We start from the raw sequence: 20,113 nt of genomic DNA, 5'->3' as shown, positions 1-20,113 counted from the left end.
TAAGCGCTGCTTTTCTGTGCTGACTGGATCATTCTCTGCATCTCTCCTTGTTAATTTTTCCTCCTGCTTTAGTTTTTCCCCTCTGCAGCGGCCGTCGGTGGAAATGTCCTCCTGGCCTTCCTGTCCTTGTCTTGGAATAGCATCCTTGTGTTTTTCAGCGCTGCCTCTTTGTGGTCCCAGCCAACAGGGTTTCATCTGGAGCTGCATTCTTCTCACACGATGGGCTCTCCTATGCCAAGATGCGACAGTCACGTCACCTGCCTCCTGGACACGGTTGGGCTAGAGGTCGGCATCCACGCCAGGGCCAGCCCCAGTCCCTCTCTGTCTGTAGGAGCCAAAGACCGTTTCATCTCTATCTGTCAGGTGGAGGAAGGTGGTGGGTAGTGAGAAAGAGTGGCCCACAAAGAGAAAGAGAAGAGAAAAATATTCACAGTCAGTCCTGGCGACATTCAGGTGCTCGGTTCCAGCTCTCCTGAGGTCTCCCTGCATCCCTGCCTTCTGTGGTCTGCTCACTCTTTCTTCGGATTACCTGGGCATCTTTATCCTCTCACCAGAAAGCTCGTTCCTTTGAGCCAATTTGAGTTGGGGAGTTGCTGTGGTTGTTTTGAATTCCTTTTTCCCTTTTCTGACTTGTCCCATCTCATCCTTGGCTATCAAGCCTTACCTCTCCGGCAACAGCAATAATAGCAACAAATACATGACACCAACCACATGCCAGGTGATGCTCTAAGCTTTCTACAAATATTAAGTCATTTAATTCTCACAAAATTCCTCTGGGGTAAGTGCTATCATATGCCTATTTCATCGACGAGGAAACGGAGGCACAGAGAGTTTAACGCACACAGCAAGTAAGTAGAGTTGCTGACTTGAACAGGAGCTGGCTGGCTTCGGATGTCATGGTCTGAGAGCAGCCAGTCCGATGCTGCCAGCAAGTGAGGAAGCCAGGGAACTCAGCAAGAGGGCAAAGGAAACACGCTGCCCCAGGATCCAAAGCAGCTCAGGCCTTAGGACACTGGGTTCTTTTAGCACCAGAGCAACTCCCGAGAGACAGACATCTCTGGGAGGAAGGTTAAGCCTGTCCCATTATGGTCCAATCATTGTCTCCAGGCCCACTCTGTCATAGCCACGTGCTTTCCTCTCGGCCCTGGTGGTTTGGGCCCATACCAAGAGGGGCAGCTGCGCTCAGGCAAATGCAGCAGTCTTATGGCCCCACACTGGCCAAGAGTAAACAGCAAACCTCATGTCAACATATCTAACATTTACCATTTGTTGTGGTTTGAGCTATCAAAACCTGGAAAAAGCTTAAAGTCTATACTGTCATTGTGATTTTTGCCAATTTCTTCTTGAACTTTGATTCCTCCAAGTTCATGGATGGTGCATTTTTCACTGTAGATAGGTTTGTGTTATATTCTGACTTAAGGTTGTCTTTTGTACCATGTAGCAGGGGCAGAAATGTACTCACACCATGTTCCTTTGAGCCCAATGGACCTTAACCTTGACAATTCATGGCATCTCTGGTTTACATTCATCATCTCTCTTGGAAAGCTCAGTCTCTCCCAGACAAATGCACAGTCATTCTGACTCCTTCATCCTCCCACCCCCTCTTCAAAGTGGTGTCTAGGTGGTCGGGGAGGGGGCTGGTTGGGGAGAAGAGAGCCCTGGATTCTTGCTCACCTCCACGCTGAATGCCTGGGGTGGTCATTTGGCTGGTGAACTTTAAGGCCTCTTTAGGAGGCCTTGACTGGGGCTGAAGTCTGTGGCCTTGAACTTTTGTTCATCCAGTCCCACTCCCTGTGGCCTCGGAGCCTTCAACCAGGATCCGTAAATCTAGACTCTCTCAATATCTTTGTGTCCCTGCCCACCCCACCCCCACCACGGAAGTGTAAGGGTCCCCAGCCCACCACCTAGAGGCCACACGTACGCCATGTCAGGCCAGCTCCGTGGCCGCATCCCTCAATCCCTGCAGAACCACCCTATGTGGTATTGTCTCCCAGGCTCCCAAATGGGGGAAACCTCTCTGCTTTTGGCTTTCCTGTCAGCTTGTCTGATATGCCTGCCCTAGGGCTTGGGCCAGAAGATGGCAGAACACATGGGTTCCCTCCCCTCCTCTTTCTTTGCCCGGTCTCCGTGAAGGTAAGGCATAATGATCTTCCCCCTTCCTACCCCTTCTGTGGGGAGGGACTTGCCACACTTTGCTTCTTCATTTTGTCATGACATTAGAATAGCATTTTAAAATCTCTAATGCGTGCAGAGCATGTTACCACATTCAATTGCATCTGAAGCTTTACTGTAACTGAGCACAGCAGTTAACATCATCCCCATTTTACAGATGGGGAAGTGAGACTTAACAGGTGAAGAAAGTTCCCAGGGTAACAGAGTAAGTCAGGGACGGAGCCAAGACCTGAGCTGTGCTTTCTGCCTCAAAGGCCAGTGCTTCCGCCTTTTTGTATGAAACAGATCTCGTCTGCCTGTGATCTAAGTCCGTGACTCTGACAGTGAAGGGAAGACCTACCGGCTAAGGGCGGCGAGGGGACAGCCTGTACAGAGCGCCTGCGGCAGGCTGCGTTCTGTGGAGTTAAAGATAAGGAAGTAGGGAGCAACAGAGGCCTACAAGCCCTTCTCTCCAGTGAAGACAAAGAGGATGGAAAGCAAGGAGGAGTGAGGAAGTGTTGAGAGGAGACATAAAGTATATGACAGAGAAAAAGCCCCATGGTTACAGATACGACAGACAGTCCATTATTTGCCCCACCACGCCCCCTACTTCCCAGGAAGGCCACGGTGCCACTCCGGCCCTTTGCTATCTTAAAGTCAAAAGAAGGTAAAATTCCCAGGGTCATCATACATTATATAGTGGAAGTCCTGCCTCTCGTATCAAAGAGATATGCAGCAGAGTCGAGGTGACTGCTTTCCCTCACCAAGTGTTACCACTGTGTGGCTGGCAACCTCGTTTCTGGGAGGACCTTACCCAGAATCATGTGCTCCTAGCCCAGAGGGTCTGTGTTAACTTTTTCTTGAAAATGCAAATTTCAGCTCCAAATGCAATAGCCTCCCTTGGAATTTAAAAGAGTTCTAGGTTGTTTAAAGGTTGAGTGGAATTCCTGAGCCTGTTAACTGGTCACAGTCTACTGACTCTCATAATTAGCACGGGACCACTGTACTGTGCAAACGCCACTCAGTACTCAGCAATGACTAACCGCTCCGTCTCAGACTGTTTACTTAAGAGTGGACGGCTTTCATCCACAATCGATGTTTCTGGGTAGTTACTATTTAACACCAAGAGATGAGAGAGGGTGACCCAGTCCCTTATCCCTTCACAACACCCCCCCCCCCAACTAAAGCTCCATCCTGGCCACCAAATCCCAGCATTCTAGGTGACCCACTTCCAGATCTTGTCTGGCTATAGAGGCATGAGACCTTGGGAAAGTCACTTCCCTACCCCGAGCTTCAGTTTCCTTATCTGCAAACTCTGGGGGCTGAATTGGGTGATGTCAAAGGTCTTTTCTACCTGTAAGGTGCCGTGATTGAAGAAGAAGATGAAATGTCTCCTTCTCTGTTAAAACTCAGGTATATTTATTACTGACTGAAAACCACAGCACGACAGACTCCAAGCAGACTATGGCAAGTACCTCAACCTCTTGGAGCTGTTCACATTCCACCTCTTATTACCATGGACAAATGCAAGAAGGAATAAAGATATTTGCAGAGTAACACTTTAAAAAATGGCAGAAGGCAAGAGCACAGTTAAATATATGTGTATACAATGGTCACCTTCCCTACAATTTTATTTTTTAGGGAGAATATTAGAAATGTATTTGTTTGGAGATAATACCAAAATGAGTCACATGTGGTGGCAGACATGTGAACGCCAAGGAGAGGAACTTGCTTACTTCTAAGCGGGGCAGAAAGTTGGAGAATGGAAAGAGCTTGGTGGGAGTGGGGATGTAGCAAGGTGGGTGCTGTGTGAGCAGCCAGAGACAGAACTGTCAGTGGGGAGCGGGGCCCAAAAAGGGATTGTTCCAGGTTGCAGGTATGTCTAAGATGGATTTGACCTTGCTTGAGGTGGAATGAGTGAGGTCAGCCTCCTCTTTCATTTACCCTAACAGATCTTCCGTCAAGTACACTGGGTATTTATTATGTGCACGTGGGCATGTGAGTGTGCTGCCTTTGGGGGTATGTGGAAGAGAGGCTGAGCTCTCACTGGACTGATGCCGGGGAAATCAGGGGCAGCACTTTGATACAAGGATGCGCTGGTCCCAGATGATGCCTGAGCTGCTCTCTCTGTACTTACCATCACCTGTCTGGTCCTGGCTTGTCTTGATGCCGGGTGTACACGTGCCTCAGTCTTCACTTGAGGTGTCTTTCTTTTCCACCTCTCCACATCCTGCTCATTTCTTCAAAGCCTAGTTTACATTTTCCCTGATCCCTCCCCCCTCTCTCTGCCCTCCTTCATTCACCAGTGACCACAATGCCCCCAGGAAGCGTGCTTCCTGAGTGCAATACCTTATTTTGCTACTCACTTCGCCGGCCAGACTAGAAGTCCGGGTGGGCAGAGCCCCTGTGGCTCTCTTTCCATGGTCCCTCCAACACCTAGCTTCGTGCCGGGACAAAGCACACATTCAACAACTTTGAATCAATAAACAAATGAATATCATTAAGCACCTATTAGTCAGATCAATAGTGACAAATACTCCTGGAAAGACAATGCTTATTTAAAAATATATCCCAAGCATTTTTTCTGTACACCACCCTCCCCCTCAACACACACACACACACACACACACACTTCTTTGTCAGGATTTAAGACAGTTCCATGTTTTTGCAAACATGTCTACATTTAGGAGACTTCTTGCCTTTTGTGGCTCTCACCTGGGACGTGTTCATTCTTCCATAGACCTTCACTGGGCACGCACTATGGGGCTGTCTTCTTCCTAAGAGCCACCATCTCTCAGAGGCATCCTAGTGTCTGGCAGAACAACAGTCCCTCGAAGCTCTCTACAGCCTAACTTCACCAGGATATGCAGACAAAAGCCAGTTAAAGTAGCTTTTAAGTTCTCATTTGGTTGTATAAATAAGACTCTTGCAACAACTTCAAGTAGTTACCTTCGACAATCACCCTGCAAGAAGGCAAGGAGAGCTAAGAGCCTGTTTCAAAACCGAGGCATTCACAATTTCCCAGGCCGGCTGCCTCTGCCGGGGTGTTTACTGGGTGCACTCTGAAGCAGTGGCCTTGGAGTTCGTGGGCACGGGGGCCACATCTCTGGCCCCGGGAGCCGAGCGGCGCGGCCCTGGCATGCTAAGTGGGCAGCACTGGGGCGCCTTTGTTTCCCGCCGTCTCCGAGGACCCGCTTCCCTCTGAATCTTAATGGGCTGCTCCCCCACCCCCTCCGCCCTGGCCCTGTGGCCGGGGGCCAACGCCCCTCAGCCATGCATCCCGGACCCCTGGGGTGGGAGTAAACCCGGACCCCGCGAGTGGGGAGGGGGGCGCCTCCAGCCCCAGCCTGCGCCGGCCGAGCACCTGCGAGGCCCGCGGAGGAGGCCCCCGGCTCCGGGCGGTGGGGGGGGGGGGTCCCGCCGCCGCCCGCGGCCCCAAGTCTCGCGGTGCTGCGGCCTGGCCCGGGGAGCCGCGGCCCGACGCCCCCCGCCGCGTGACAAAGGCTGGAGCCGGAGGAGGAGGCCGAGGAGGGGGCGGAGGCGATAAAGGCGGGGGGCGGCGGGCGGCCGCGGCGGCGGGAGAGCGCCGAGGCAGCGCCCGCCCGCGCCGTCCTTTGTGTGGCGGCGGCGGCGGTGCCTGGGCCTGCGCCGGCCGCGCCTGCCCCGGGGGGCGCCCGGCTCCTCGCCGCGCCTCCCCGCCCCCGCCCGGCGCGCGCCCAGCCTGGCGAGCAAGATGGCAACCCCGGCGGCGGTCAACCCTCCGGGTGAGTAGCGGCCGCGGGCCCCGCCGCCCGGCGCAGCCCGCAGGCCCTGCCCGGGGCCGGGGCGGGCCGGAGGGGCTGGGCGCGCCGAGCGCCCCCGGGAGCGCGGAGCCGGGCGCTCACTCCCCCGGGTGGGGTGGGGGAGCGGCTGTCACTCCGCGCGGCAGCGGCAGCATCAGCACCAGCACTGGCAGCGGCATCTCCATCCCGATCCCTGCCCATTCCGGTCCCCGGGATGGGGCAGCCCTGACCCCCGGGCGGTGGTCGCTGGCCCCTCATCCTTAGGAACCAGAGGGCTGGCGTAGGATCCCCTCAAGTTCATAAAATAACCACTTTTGCCTGCCTCATCCGACGCATTTTTTTCTTCAGGTCTCGGCCTTGTGGCATCGCGGCGTCAGCGGGTCGGGGTGGGTAGGAGGGTACCGCGCTGACGGAGCGAAAAGTTTGGAGCCAGGATTCAACAGGGTGGAACTCCCCGGGATCTCCCCTCCCCGCACCCCCCCCCCCCGCCCCCCAGCAACTGCTGGTCCTTTGCGCCGTTTGCGACTAGCTACCGTGTATCTTATCTTTAACGGACACAAAAACCCAGGCTGTAGAAATACAGTGTGGAGCAGCCCAGCCCAGCGCAAGTCACATCCTGTGCCTTCTACGGCTGACCTCTTCTCAGGGTGCGACCTGTGACAACTGTGCTCTTTCTGGCAAAAATGGAAAAGAAGTCATAATCAAGTATTGACCTGTTTGGGGATTGTAGTAGGGAAATTCTATTTTCGTGGGGAAATATACCCTATCTGATGAGTAGAACATCCTGAAGGAGGTCTGAGAATGGACAGGGGGACACACAGGCTGACTGCTACAAAGTTTTGGGTGTTGGGCAGTGACTGCTATGGCCATGGCGTGGTGCTGGGACCCTGTGGAGGATGCAGGGAGAGTCAGAGACCAGCCCTCAGAGAATTCCCGGTAGAGGGAGGTGGTGGGGTAGGGATGGGGGTGTGAACACCCACCATACCTAGAGAAGAAAAAAAAAAAAGGGTCATCAGAATTAGGAATGAAAGATTCCTTCCATCTAAAGTGGTTGGGGAAGACGTTTGGAAATTGGGCATTTTAGACCTGGACTTTGAAGAACTGAAAGGTTTGACTACACAGAGTCAGGTGCTGAAGGGACTTGCAGGTGGAAGGGACAGCATAAGTGATGGTGGACTTACTCTGAGCATGCATAGTTGCCAGTGAGTGGTTGGGGCACTGAGGATATAAGAGGGAGCAGTGGGATTTCACAGAGTAGTTTGGCGGTGGCTTCAAAGGGCAGGCTGAGTAGGGACTCTCTCCCTCCACACTGGGTCCTCAGTGGTATTGAACAGGGAAGTCACATGAGCACGCATCTTCTGAAAGATTAACTTGTCAGCTATGTTAAGGTCACATAGAAAAGAAGGAGCAAGACTAGAGGCAGGGAGGCCGGGTTGAAAAGATGCAGGTGCTCGGAAGGTGAGCCTTGGCGGCACTGGCTTGGATCAGAGAGAGGAAGGCCAGCACCGCTGGGCAGGTGGAGGAGCCGACTTGCACTGCTTATTTGAGGTGAGGGTGAAGGAGGAGCCCATGGAGACACGCAGGGGAGGAGCCTGAGTAGTTCCAAGGAAGGAGATTCCGTCAGGAGCAGTAGGGAGTCTTGGAAGAACAGATGAGTTCCCTGTCCGGAACACTGAGTGGGAACACGGCTGGTTTGAAAACAGCTTTGCCAGTTTACTTGAGACTGAAGTCCACAGGATCCACCTGTTCAGCTGCTTAAAAATTAACAGCAAATTGATTGATTTAAATGTTATGACATTAGGAAAAGCAAAGGAAGTTAAATGAAGATATTTTAGTCCAGTATAGTTTATATTGGAAGTAGGAATAAAATCGGAGGTGTTGTATTATGTATATGTGTGTATACATATATACACACTCACACACACACCATTACATCCCTGTTTAGGGCGTTTTGTCCATTACATTGTTCTGTGAGCTGCATGGAGTAAATACTGAGCAGCTGCCATGCTTGGCGGTGCTGAGCACACGAGTGCCTGTGCCTTGCATCGCGGGACACTTGAGTTGTGCAAGTGCAGGGGATTGTTTTTGTTATTTGTAAACACCTGGCCTGCTTGGTAGACAGTGATGTCTGTGTCTTTTTTCTGTTGGCAGAGATATCTTGAGCACAGTGAGAACTAATCAAGTGAAAATTCCTTGAGGTGGTTGCCGTTTCTCTTATCCACCGTCTTGTCTTTGCGCGGTCCTCTGCGGTAACATTCAGATCTGTGCGGCATGTTGTTTTTGTACCCTGTGAATCTCTGACTTCTTTGGAGAAATGGTATAGTTTCAAGTGATGCGGCTGGAGGTTTGAGCCCAGAGAGATTTCAGATTGGACTGGCATTTCACAACCAAGAGAGGCAAGGCACGTGACCTTGGTACCCAGAGTCCTGCTCTCACAGGCAGGAGTCACATGATGCTTCTTTAAGTGCCTCCTCCTCCTACCTCACTCCACTCCCCAGATGTTGTTGCTTTGCAAAGAGTAAGAACTTGGTAAACACAGGCCAATGGATGGGAAGACACCAAGATTTATTTCTGCTGCTAGTCTGTGTCCAGGATACCATGGTGACAGGCTGTCACTTCCCCACCCTGACCCCCCTGTTCCTGTTTTCCCAGCTGACCGCTGCACACCAGCAGACCCAATGGCGATGGCACTTGTCTGTGATGCGTGGCAGGTGCACTCTGGGGTCTAGGTGATGACAGGTGAAGTTGGAATCTGCACATTCTCATGTGTTCAGGTGATCTGAGCCAAGTTCAGACCTCTAACCTGCCCCTTCTAGGTCCCCTGTTTGGGTTTAAGGATTCTACCAGGTACCGTGGGGGCAGAGTGGTTTTGGGAGAAGGAAGGACTTGGCTCCTAGACATTCTCCTCGTGGGACCCACCACGGTCTCCACGGTCTGGTTCCCAGCTCCTGGGGGCTCTCACACTTCCCTGCTCCTTGGTCATTTGCAGTCGCTCCCTTGATTGCTGCAGTGGCTGGTTTTCTCTGTTCTTTCTGGCCAGAAGTGACTTCTCTTAGAAGCCCTAGACTCTTCTGTTCTGTGTGTATGTATTATTTGATTCACTTCCTTTTGGGTGATATTGAAGCATTTCTGGTTTGTATGAAATAGCGAAGGTCTGAATTAGTTTCACGCATGAAGGGGTACCTGCACCTGAAGTGACACTGTGTAGAATTTTTCTAATCCCATTGTTTCCACCTTAGTCTTTTGTAACTTAAGCATGAGGGAATCAGGTACAAATTCAGACCAGAGATCATTAGGAATTACGAATTATCTGGACATCCTCAAGAATGAGGATTTGCAGAGTATTAGAAGGTTTGCATATTTTTTAAAAATTCAGAGGCATGTTTAAGAGATTTAGAATTTCTACTTTTTTTTTTTTCCTGAAAGCAATTATTAGATTTTTTTTTCCCCTCCAGGTTTCTAGTCTTTGGCATTTTAATTTGGGATTTTCTGTGTAGTACAGGAGGATTCTCGGGGAAAATTGCCTTCGATGGAGGGATATTTGGATGAGTTCAACAAACACATTGAATACCTTTGATGTACTAAACGCTGTGCAGGGCACAGGGCAATGTGAAGATATGTCCCTTGACCTCAGGGAGCTCTGAGTCTGATGGGGGAGACATGGGTGGACCAAGTTTACAGCAAAAGATGGAACAAAATGAACACTGAGTGGGTGTGTATGTATCATGATGGGAACCCAGAGGAGGCCTCATAGGGAGGTAGCTTCTGAAAAGGACCTCTCGAAAAGAGAGATTTTGGCCTATAGAGAATTTAGGAAGGGTCACTTAGAGCTGGGGTGGGGGGTGTTGGGAGATTTGTGAAAGTAGGGAGGGCCATCAAGTCTTCTCAGTGCTCTTGGGGACCCAGATGGGCACCCAAGAATCGTGGGGTAGAGTTAGAGCTTTGGAGAGATGCTTCTGTGCTTGCAAGCTGTCCAGAGCGCTGCCTCAGATAGAGGCGGCACCCCTAAACTGGCTGAGCACACATCCAGTGTCTTTACATGCTGCATTTCATGGTATCTAGAAATCTACTGATTGTGAGAGACATCATTATTCTATGTGCTTTCAAGAAAAAACTGCTGCCAATTCAACTCTTACTATCAATTTAAAAATATATTTTCATTTCAGTGATTTTTTTAAAGTGTATTTAGAATCAGTAAACTACCGTGCACTAAGAAAAAGTAAATTTTGCTGCCTGACCAGTTACTTATATGTAAAACATGGTCTTTTTTTTAATTAAACTATGTCAAGTTTGCAGGGTATTGCATGTGCCAGGGAGCCTAGTGATGAACCCAGAGCCTTTTAGCTTCTGTGAAATGATAGGACTGATATCCAAAAAAGAGGTTTACTTATTCCTCAGTCAGTATTTTTTAAGCAGCTGCTCTGTGCTAGCTTCTGGGGATACGGTGCTGAGCAGGGGAAGTATGGCCCCTGCCATCGTGCCGCTTACGGCCGAGTCGGGCAGGTAGTCCCGGAGAATCACACAAATATGTTAGTTACGAAATGTGTTAATGCTGTGCAGAAGTGAAGGCCTCTTTCAGTCCAGGTCTGAGGAATGAAGAGAAACGTGGGGAAGTGCATTCCAGACACAGGGAAGAGCCTCTGCAAAGGCTCTGAGGTCGGGAAGAGCCGGGCTGGTTCAATGATCCAGAAGAGGCCAGGGTGGCTGGAGAGCAGTGGGTGAGCAGGGGCACCAGTTGCATCCTCAGCCATCCTTGCACCTGGCAGGGCACCTCCTGCTTGGCCGCATGCAGCAGCTCTTTTGGGTAGAACCATAACTACACGGTGCTGTGAGGGAGAAGGAGGAGTCAGAGATGAGCCCCAGTTTTTTGTTTTGATGCCTGGGGGGATGGAGGTGATAGGAAGAGAGTGAGGCACACGTGGCCGGTGGGGCGTGCTCGAGGCTCCAGCGTTAAGACAGTTGAGTTGAGGTGCCCAGGAGACACGGAGGGGGAGCCATCAGGGAGTCAGTGGGCCACGGGGACCTGTGGGAGCTGAGCTGGAGAAATAAACGAAGAGGGATGTTAGCCAGCCTTTCCCCAGTTTCCGTGAGTGCTTTCCTTGGGGAAAATGAGACCACGGAGAGACGAACACTTGGACTCAACCACCTTAGTTCCCCAGCAGCACCTCCATTTCCTGCTTTATTGTCGCCTGTGCAGAGATTCACTAAGATGCACGGGAAAATCATTTCTGTATCTTTTCCAGAACCATTACCCCACTCATAGTGTCACAGTTGTGCTGGGCTGTACCTAAGAAAGGAACGCCCAGTAGAGCTGCCCAGGAGTGGAGTGCACCACGTGGGGACTGGTGAGGCTTTCAGACGGAAGCTGGGAGGAGCTGGCATCGCACAGGTCAGGCTGGTGGACCAGTTCACCACACAGAACTTTTTGGTCAGTGAATGAAAATCGTTTCCCCTTCTCGTCAAGCCCTTTCCTGCCTGAGGGCTTTTGCTTGTGCTGTGTTCCTCTTCTTGGGATGATTAACTGCTCACCTATCCCTTCCTCCTCTCTTCCACCCCCTCCCCACACCTAACCATTTCCCATCCAACTCCTTTTGTTTCCTTCTGGTCTCAGCTTGAATTCTTCCTCTGTCGGGGAAAGCTCTCCTGATCTGTTTATCCAGATGAAGTGTGCCTTTAAGGCACTCTGTCAGACCCTTTAGAGTGTACCACCATCTGGAGCGATTCCCCTCACGAGGAATGAAATGGTAAATCATGTGGTTCTTTGACCCGTGCCTGTGTCTCCTGAGGGTCTGGAAGCCGCATGAGGGCAGGGAAGGCATCCATCACTGAGGTGGCCCCGCATCTGCGGTATTGCCCCCGGTACAGTCGGCATCCAGGAAGGTTTGCTCATGAATGAATGTCTGGACACCAGGGAATTGTATTATAGTCTTGCATGTGGCTGCCTTGAAATGCCTACCTCAAAGAACAGAAAGCGTGTGGACTGTATTTAAACAAAATAGACCAGGACTGTCTAATTTAGATTCTGATTTTTGTTTGTGGGAACTGGTTTCGATCTGGAAATCCTGCCAGAGTAGTCCTTCCCCAGACCAGTGCCTCTAGGCTCTATAGAATATGGAGCCTTGAAAACGCACAGATATTATTATTCTCCCCAGAAGGAGGGCAGGCCAGACTGTAACAGCCTGGAGAGCAGAGGGTGGTAGCGGACGGCCCCTTCCCTACCGGGTTCCCTGTGAAGTCTCGCAGTCCTCCTTTTCCGGCTGTCTGCTTTGTTCGGGGGAACTGTCGTGGGGCCGGTGTGATCACCAGCAGCTACAGATGAGGTGCCCCCGGGGCTGCCCTGTAGGAGGGGCTGGCATGGGTCTCAGGAGGCATGGGAGTGCTGCGCTGTGGGGTTGGAGGCGGGGCCCCTGCTGGTAAGCGGGGCCTCTGTGGCTCAGAGACGTAACAATTAGACGGTTTTTCAGGCAAATCCTCAAAAAAGCAAAGATGCTTATGAGTAGGTAGTTCTTGCTTTTGTACCTTGTACTGAAACACGGGCATCTTTTACTGGTCCGGTTGTGTTGTGAGAGCATCTAAGCAGGGCTTGGGGGTCTCCTCCTCGCACCTGCTGAGGGTCGGCTTCTTCCTGCCCCATGACCACCTTTCCCCCTGAATACAATGAGAAAAATACATGTGGATTATAAAAGGTTTGGAAAATACACAAAAGCGCTAAGATGGTCCTACTGCCCACCGTTAACATTTTTTACATATGTTGTTACAGACTTTTTTCTAAAGATTGTGTGTCTGTACAGAATAGCCTTGTTCTGAACGTGCTCTTCTGTTACATTTTTCCCTCTTCATCAGTAGTAACAGTATATCATGCCACAGATACTGATGTGTTCTGTTTTATGGCTGGGTCATAATTTATTGGCTTAGTCTCTTATATTTAAGAGTGTACTTTCCCATTTGTCACAATTATACACAACATTTCAGTATACATTCCTGTATGTAAATAGATAATTACTTGATTTTTTTTTCCCCTTAGGGTAACTTCCTAGAAGTGGAATTGAATAGTCAAATGGGTTGATATGTTTTTATTTCACATTGCTTTCCAGAGGTTAAACCAGAGGCTCAGAGAGGTTCAGAGACTCACCTGGGGTCCCCAGTGGGACGCGAGCTTAGATGCTCTGCTCCCTGCCCTGGGCCAGGCTCTGGCCCCACAGTCCCTGCCAGGCTCCCTCCCTGCCCCGTTGCTCTCCCTCCACCCGGCCCTCACCAGCTCCCTTCTTTCCACGTGGCCTTCCCAAACACATGCGCCATTAACTGTCCTGGAAACCTCTGATCACTGTCTGCTGTCCATACATCCTCCTTGGATTGAACTACACATCTCCAACCAGACCACTAGGCTGACCAGCCTGGAACCCAGGCTCAGAGCACGGGGCGAGGGAAGTTGTCCTTCGTGCCTGCATTCTGTCACAGTAGACAAGTCTTGGTAGTTATTCCTGCTTCAAATGCAGATTCAGGAGGTTCTAATAACCGAGGGTAAGTGTATTTGCTTTTGATTTGGTGACCCCTGCTTTCCTTCCCCAGCTCTAATGGAGAGCAGCTGCAGGTGGCACTGGGCACCTCTGTACCCAGGCTCAGGTGGCAAAGGAAAGGCCTGGATGTCAGCAGCCTGGGAGGATGCTGGGGTGCTGTGTCCAGGGTGGAGAGCTCCCGGGAGCTGGCCCAAGCCAAAACCAAGCTCAATGGGTAGATCCAGGGCTTTCTCGGAGCCAGATCAGTGGAAGGCCTTGCTGGTAGCCAAGTGAGGGACCAAAAGAGCAGAGTTCAGTCTTCCGTACACCAGACACTCCTTGAGACCCTGCGGTGACCCGCTCTTGGCCATCAGAGGCTCTCTGCCTGCTGAGAAAGGCAACTTCCTGCCTGTTTTTGCCTGGCCTGCCAAATTGTCCTAACAGCAGTTAAGGAAAAAGCCACTGAAATGGATGAATGACTGCATGGAGGCCAGGAAGGCTACATGGTTGCTCTCCATAGACATTCATAGATGAGCGGGGTTCCAGGCTTTGAGGCAACAGGAAGCCTCAAGTTCATTTATGCCCTCATGTTTTTACTCATAGCTATTAGCAAAGGGTGTCCTCTTTCTTGCCTTGGAGAGACTCTGACTGAGCTGAGTGGTGGAGCATCTGAGAACCCTGTCACCGGGGGCCAGAGATGTGACCACATGGTACTTACCAACTAGGGGATATTCCTGGTGGTCACGACACCGGGGGTGAGTGGGAGGGAGGAAGGGAGAGAGGTAACATCTTGGGAGTAGAGGCCAGGGATGCTGGTAAACATCGTACACTGCACAGGGCAGCCCCCACAACAGAGACTGTTCCAGCCCCAAATGTTACTGGTGCCGGGTTGAGAAACCCCAGTCTACAGGGACAGGACAGTTTGTAGGCATCTGGGCAGTGGCCGCTGGGAAAGGACCAGGGAGTTCCATGGGGTGCATGGCTGGCAGAAAGGAGGGGGCTGGCCCCTGCGACCACCACGTCAGTATAAGAAAACACGGTGGCTTTAAAAACAAGATGATACTTCTCAGATAATCATGATATCCGTAATGGAAGTTAATTTAAATGTGAAATAACAGAAGTGCACACATTTTTTATTATTATTTTTAGAACAGCATTGATGTTTCTATCACATCAGCAGTTTGAAATGAGGCAGAATCTGGAATCACTTGCCATAATTTGATATGCTTGATGGATTCCAAGTCCCCCAAAGAATGAAATGAATGGGTGTGATCGAGGGTCACAGCTGTGCTCTCTGTGAAAGCTTTTCACACCAGAAAACTTCTAATTTGGTTCAGCCAGCCTTCCCTGGGCACCTCCCAGCCCCCTACACAAAGGGTGCTGTGCCCAGAGCTGGGGGGATCGAAAGGTGCTGAGTGAAACAGGTTGGCTACACGTGGCTCAGCCAGCCTCTGCAACAGGCAGCGTTGGGACAGTTTTGTGCAAATGACTGGCATCGTGCTAGAAGGCAGAGGAGAATGTGGACCCCCTCCAGGTCTTGCTGAAGGGCAAAGATCATATGCTACAGGAATAGCTCGGGGTGCACAGCTCATTTTAGGACCAGAGCAAGTGCCTTTTCCTGAAGTCAGTCTCACGAACCACAGGTCTCTGGTTCCCGCTGCCTGCCGGGCGTCTCCATCCACGTGTCCCCCACCCCACCCCGATTCTGCAAAGCCAGCGCCTCCCACATGCCCTCTCCCCGAGGTCCCCTGTGACAGCTAATGGCCCCACGCTCCATTCACTGGCCCAAGCCCGACATTAATTATTTTAATTGCTTATCCACCTAATTAAACAGATATGAATTGAATGCCAACTGTGTGCTCACAGTGGTGTGCAAAGGCAGGCGTGGTCCCTTCCCTCCCGGAGTTCACTGTGGGGAGAGTCGGCCGTTTATTAAACAGTCACGGGCACGAGGGTGTAGTTAAAGTGAGTGTTAGGAAAGAAAGGCATCTTTGTGTCCACGTGCAACAGGAAGCCATTGAAGTGCTGGGAGCGGGCCGTGATGTGCTGGAGTTGGCTGTTGAAAAGAACTCTCCGTGGGCTGTTGAGTCCGGCAGCCAGCTCCGCAGTCCAGGGAGGGGACGGTGGCGGCCTGCTCCAGGTGGCAGTTGACATGGGGAGAAGCAGGTGACTCCCCAGGGTACTCAGGAGGTAAAACCAAAGGAGCCAGGTGCTACACTGATAGATGGGATATAGTTGAGAGGGCGGGATGGCAGGGTTCCTGATTCAGTCCTGGGGACGGGAGGGTGCCGTTTCCCAAGACAGAGAACGTTGATGAGGTCCGGGTATTTCGGGGTATTTCGGGGTGCTTTGGTAGAGGTGGCAGAGAGATGAGGAGTTTGGTCTTGGACATGTTGAGTTCAAGGCATCGTAAGTTCAGAGCGTCCAAGCGGGATGGGGATGTGCCAGGAACCTCGAGTTGCCTCCTTCCCCTTGGATTTGGGGCGTCTTTTTTTCACTGCAGTTTCCCCAGAGCCCTGAATGAGGCCCGGTGCTTGGTGCTTAATACATATTTATTGAATGAATTGGTCTCCAAGTCCCCCAAATTGCAAACCAGTGGAAAGAAGCACGACCACCACAAGGTTCCATTTTTTGTTTTTAGTAACTTTTTTTGCTGAAGTAACTTCAGGCTTACAGAAAAGTTGCAAGAATAGTTCAAAGAATTCCGGTATTCCTGTCACCCAGATTCCCCAAGTGTTAACACGGAACACATTTGCTTTATCCATTTCTTCGGTTTTTTTTTTCTCTATTTTCCTGAGCAATATGAGGATGCATAGTAGACATGATGCCCTTTTAATTCTAAATCTAATGTGTGTTTCCTAAGATAAGGACATCCTCCTGCAGAACTACAGTTTCTATGACTGAAATCATATATTCATATGATTAATTAGCAGTGTTATCCAAGCCGCAGATCTTACTCACGTTTTGCCAGTTATTCTTCATAGCCAGAACCACTTTTCCCTCTGGCCCTAGGTTTAACCCAGGATTACAAGTTATGATGTCTCTTTAGTCTCTTTTAATTCTGGAATGATTGCTCCGTCTTTTTCTTTTCTTTTTTCTTCCCCTTCCGTGGCCTTGGTATTTTTGCTGAGTACAGGCCAGTTACTTTGTAAAATATACCTCAACTTGGTTTTGTTTGATGTTGCCTCACAATTATATTGGGGGTGTGCTTTAAAATTTTTTTTATCAGAAACACCACACAAGTGTTGTTCTATCGCGAGGCTGCGTTTAGCAGGCATTACATAAAAGCGAGTCTCGTAGTTGATGAAGCCAAGGTCCTGTGCAGACAAGGCTAAGGAAAGGTGATTAGTGGTTCCAGATGCCATTCCCTGCGTGCTTGGCAAACCTCTTCTGTGAGTTCTGTACACCATATATAGGCGACTTCAGATGCTCCTTGTCAGAAGCGGGTCCCAGGGTTTTTTTTTTTTTAAGACTGTAAGCATAATACTTTCCTAACTAAATATCAACTTCATTTGGCAAAATAATTATAATCTAACTACATAAAGATTGTCATATCTCTAATAAAGTCAATAGGGAGCTGAAGTGTTTAATTACCAACTTTCCTGACATACAAATTGGAAAGCTTTTCAGGTAAGTTGCTCATGTGGAATGCCTGAAACACGCTGGGATTAACAATCGGGTCTTCATTCAGATGGTAATTAGTGTGTGATTTGTCCTGTTCTTTGTTGCTGGTGGCATATCCAGGTTTAGATGTGTATGTGCATTTATTTTAGGAAGTTAATTTGCTATTTCTTCTACATTCCACTCAAAAACAAGTTTGCATTTTATTGTGACTTCATAAAGAAAAACCTAGTGACTTAAAAATCAGATTTTTGGGGGTGCATAATTTCCCTGCAGAGACTTGCTGAGTTTTTTCCAAAGTCTCAGGATCCCCCTCCCACCCCTCTTTCCCTTTCCTCCCCTCTCTCCTCCTTTCCCTCTTCCCCCTCCTCCCTTCTTCCTTTCTCCCTCTGTCTCTTCCTCCTCCGCCTCCACCTTCTCCACCTTTCTTCCATTTGTCCTCCCTCACCTCTTCCCGCTCTCCCTTCGTCCTTCTCTCCCTCCCCGCTACCACCCGCCTCTTTCATGAAAGACCCAAAGGAACCAGACAGGGTGGAAATGTTCGGTCTGCCCCCAGTAGTTAACGGTGGTTCACCTTGCTAGGCAGGTATCTGAAAACCCAGACTCCTGCTGTGTGCTGGGTGATGATGTGAACACTGTCTACTAGGAGACAGTGCAGACGAGGGCTTCAGTTTTCCCCTCTAAAATACAGTGACTCCTTTATTGGGCCCTGACTTGCAGTAGGACCTGTTCTGTATGCTCAGGATTCCGAGGTGAGCAGGTTGCGGCCCTGGGCTCGAGGCAGGCCACCGTGGACCCGGTGACCGTGGCTCGTGGGCTCTCTGGTTACTCACTGCTTTCTTATGTGTACAGTGGGGAGCCTCATTTAGTTGTGGTGAGGAATAAGTGGCTACATTTAACAACGCTCGGGATGGTACCCAGCAGGTGGGAAACACTGGGTAAGCGGTGCCTCTTCTCGCTGTAATTGTTTTTCACAAGGCGTGGAGTGCAGCACAGGGCTCAGAAGTGAAGGACATCTTTCCAGTTGGGCAAGGAAAATGTGGGGAGCAAATAACCACATGTGCTTATGGAAGGGGGGGCTCTAGTGAAGCAGGCACCCTGAGGCTGCTGGCCCTTCTGTGCACGTGGGGATCGTATTCTGTCCTGCTCCCACATTCCTCCTCCGAGGCTCTGTCTGGGAAGGCCCTGGCCCTGCCTCCACTCCTCACGGCCTTGGGACAGCCCCCTCCCCTGCCCTGCTTGACGCCAGGCTTTCCCCCCCTGTCACGTTGTGACTGTCCTTCTCACCGCCTCTGCATCTGCTAGACTTTCTGCCCTGGTCCTGCACCTAAGTCAGCCGAACGCCCTGTCGCCCCTTCCTCTCCTCCCTGTCCTGACTGGCATAGTTGAGGGTGGGGAAAGGGTCGCATTGCCCTAGGACAGCCTCCCTCCTTGCTCCTCCCATGCTCTGGACAAACTGGGGTGGGCCTGGCCGCCCAAGTGGGTCCCCTCTTGATTGCCTAAGGCTGCTGATCTTGGACCCTGTGCCTGGACGCCTGCAAGGTGCCTCTGCAGGTGGTGACTTGGCACCCTCGTCTCATTCTGCCTCTTTAACTGGCCTCGCTGGACCTCAGGCCGCGTCCCGACACAGTTCAGTTTTGTACAACACTTGTGGACAGACTAGGAGTTAGAACGTGTGTCTTTTTTGTTCACGTTTATTCATTCATCTTCCTTCTACAAATATCATTGACTGCCTGCCCTTTATTAATCACGATGCTCAAGTGCTGGGAATGCAGTGGTTAGAAAGAACAGCACAATCTGTGCCTTCAAGCGTCTACAGTCTCCTCGAGGGCAGCTCCTTCCCTCGGCTACCCAGGCTGAATGTTCTGGCCCTGGGGACAAACCCTTTCCCCAGCTTGGGGTCTGTTAGGCCTGTCGACCACTAGGTGGCGCAGTCACACAGGTAGCTCAGTCCCTGAACCGACCTGCCTCAGAATCAAGAGGGCAGCTTGTGAGCACAGTGCTGCCCCTTCCCACGGGCTCTGTCACTAGGTCAGGATTGGGGGGAGGGGTGACATCTGCATTTCTGACAAGTTCCCAGATGATACTGATGCTGCTGGTCTCTGGACCGACCACTCTTCAGGTCCACAGAAGCAGCTAAGCCAGTATTGTGCCCACTGCCAACTAGCTCACCTGTTTCAGGGCTTCTGGGTCCATGAACTTACTGGATCTTCCTGATGATTGGGCTTAACAGTCCCATTGCACAGATGAGGAAAGTGAGGCTTAGATGGCCAACAGCTGGTAAGTGGCAGAGCTGAGTCTAGGCACCCCTCTGGTCCTACATTCACCCTCTGTCCGCTGTCACACTGGCTCTCCCTGGGTGGTTTGGGAGAGAAGGAGGTGGGTGAATGAGTGACCTGTCCCGGGGAGAGGTGAACGAGGGGTGTTAACATTCCGGGCTGCGGGAGAGAGTGGAAAGAGTGCCGTGCCCGTGCCTGGTGCTGGCCCTGCCCGGCGCTGGCCTGGGTGTCTGCTCTTGGGCACCCCTGCTTTTTCTCTCTGGGCCTTGCTTTCCGATCTGTGCGATGAGGAGCTGGGCCCTGGTGTGGGGGTTTGTTTCACTCACTGCGCTGGGTGTTCGGTGGGCGCGTTCAGTCTAGGGAGGGTCTGACTTTAGGGCTGAATAATTAAAAAAAAAATTCTTTCTCTCTGCCCTCTCTTTCTGGAAATTCTGTTAGTTGGACACAGACCTCCGGGGTTGATCCTCTGTCTCTTCTCTCCTTCCCCAGCTCCTTGATTGCTTTTGGAATGTTTATATTTCTTTAGGAAATATTTCTTGGGGGACATCCCTCGGGGGGAATGCCAGCCTTCTGGCCTTAGGGGTTAGAAATTCCTCACTGTCATTAATGGGGTGTCGGAAGGGAGCAGAGGATGACGCACGTGCCACTGTGCTGTCTTTAACTGGAAAATGGTGGCTTTTAAAAGAAGCATCTAGATTCACTTTCTCTTTTAAAAGGAAAAGATTTTCCAATTGGGTAAAACAGCAGAAGCCAAACTATACCATTATGTACTACTGTTTACAAT

General features: G+C 50.9%; 1 protein-coding gene across 5 annotated transcripts in view; it reads left to right on the top strand.

Annotated features, from left to right (window-relative positions):
* Nucleotides 1-5,657: 5,657 nt before the first annotated feature.
* The window catches only part of ARNT2 (aryl hydrocarbon receptor nuclear translocator 2), a 163,878-nt gene continuing 149,422 nt past the window's right edge, over nucleotides 5,658-20,113 (top strand). For 4 of the 5 annotated variants that reach the window (XM_072950898.1, XM_072950902.1, XM_072950906.1 and 1 more), the window contains exon 1: nucleotides 5,658-5,915. In XM_072950898.1, coding sequence (XP_072806999.1) covers nucleotides 5,885-5,915 — 31 coding nt within the window. In that variant the 5' untranslated portion in view covers nucleotides 5,658-5,884. The remainder of the gene's footprint in view (nucleotides 5,916-20,113) is intronic. The other variant, XM_072950901.1, reaches the window with a different exon arrangement.

The sequence above is a fragment of the Vicugna pacos genome, chromosome 27 (genome assembly GCF_048564905.1).
Source record: "Vicugna pacos chromosome 27, VicPac4, whole genome shotgun sequence".
NCBI classification, from domain to species: Eukaryota; Metazoa; Chordata; class Mammalia; order Artiodactyla; family Camelidae; genus Vicugna; species Vicugna pacos.
The sequence above is the reverse complement of the archived record's forward strand: the minus strand, read 5'-3'. Positions and strand labels throughout refer to the sequence as shown.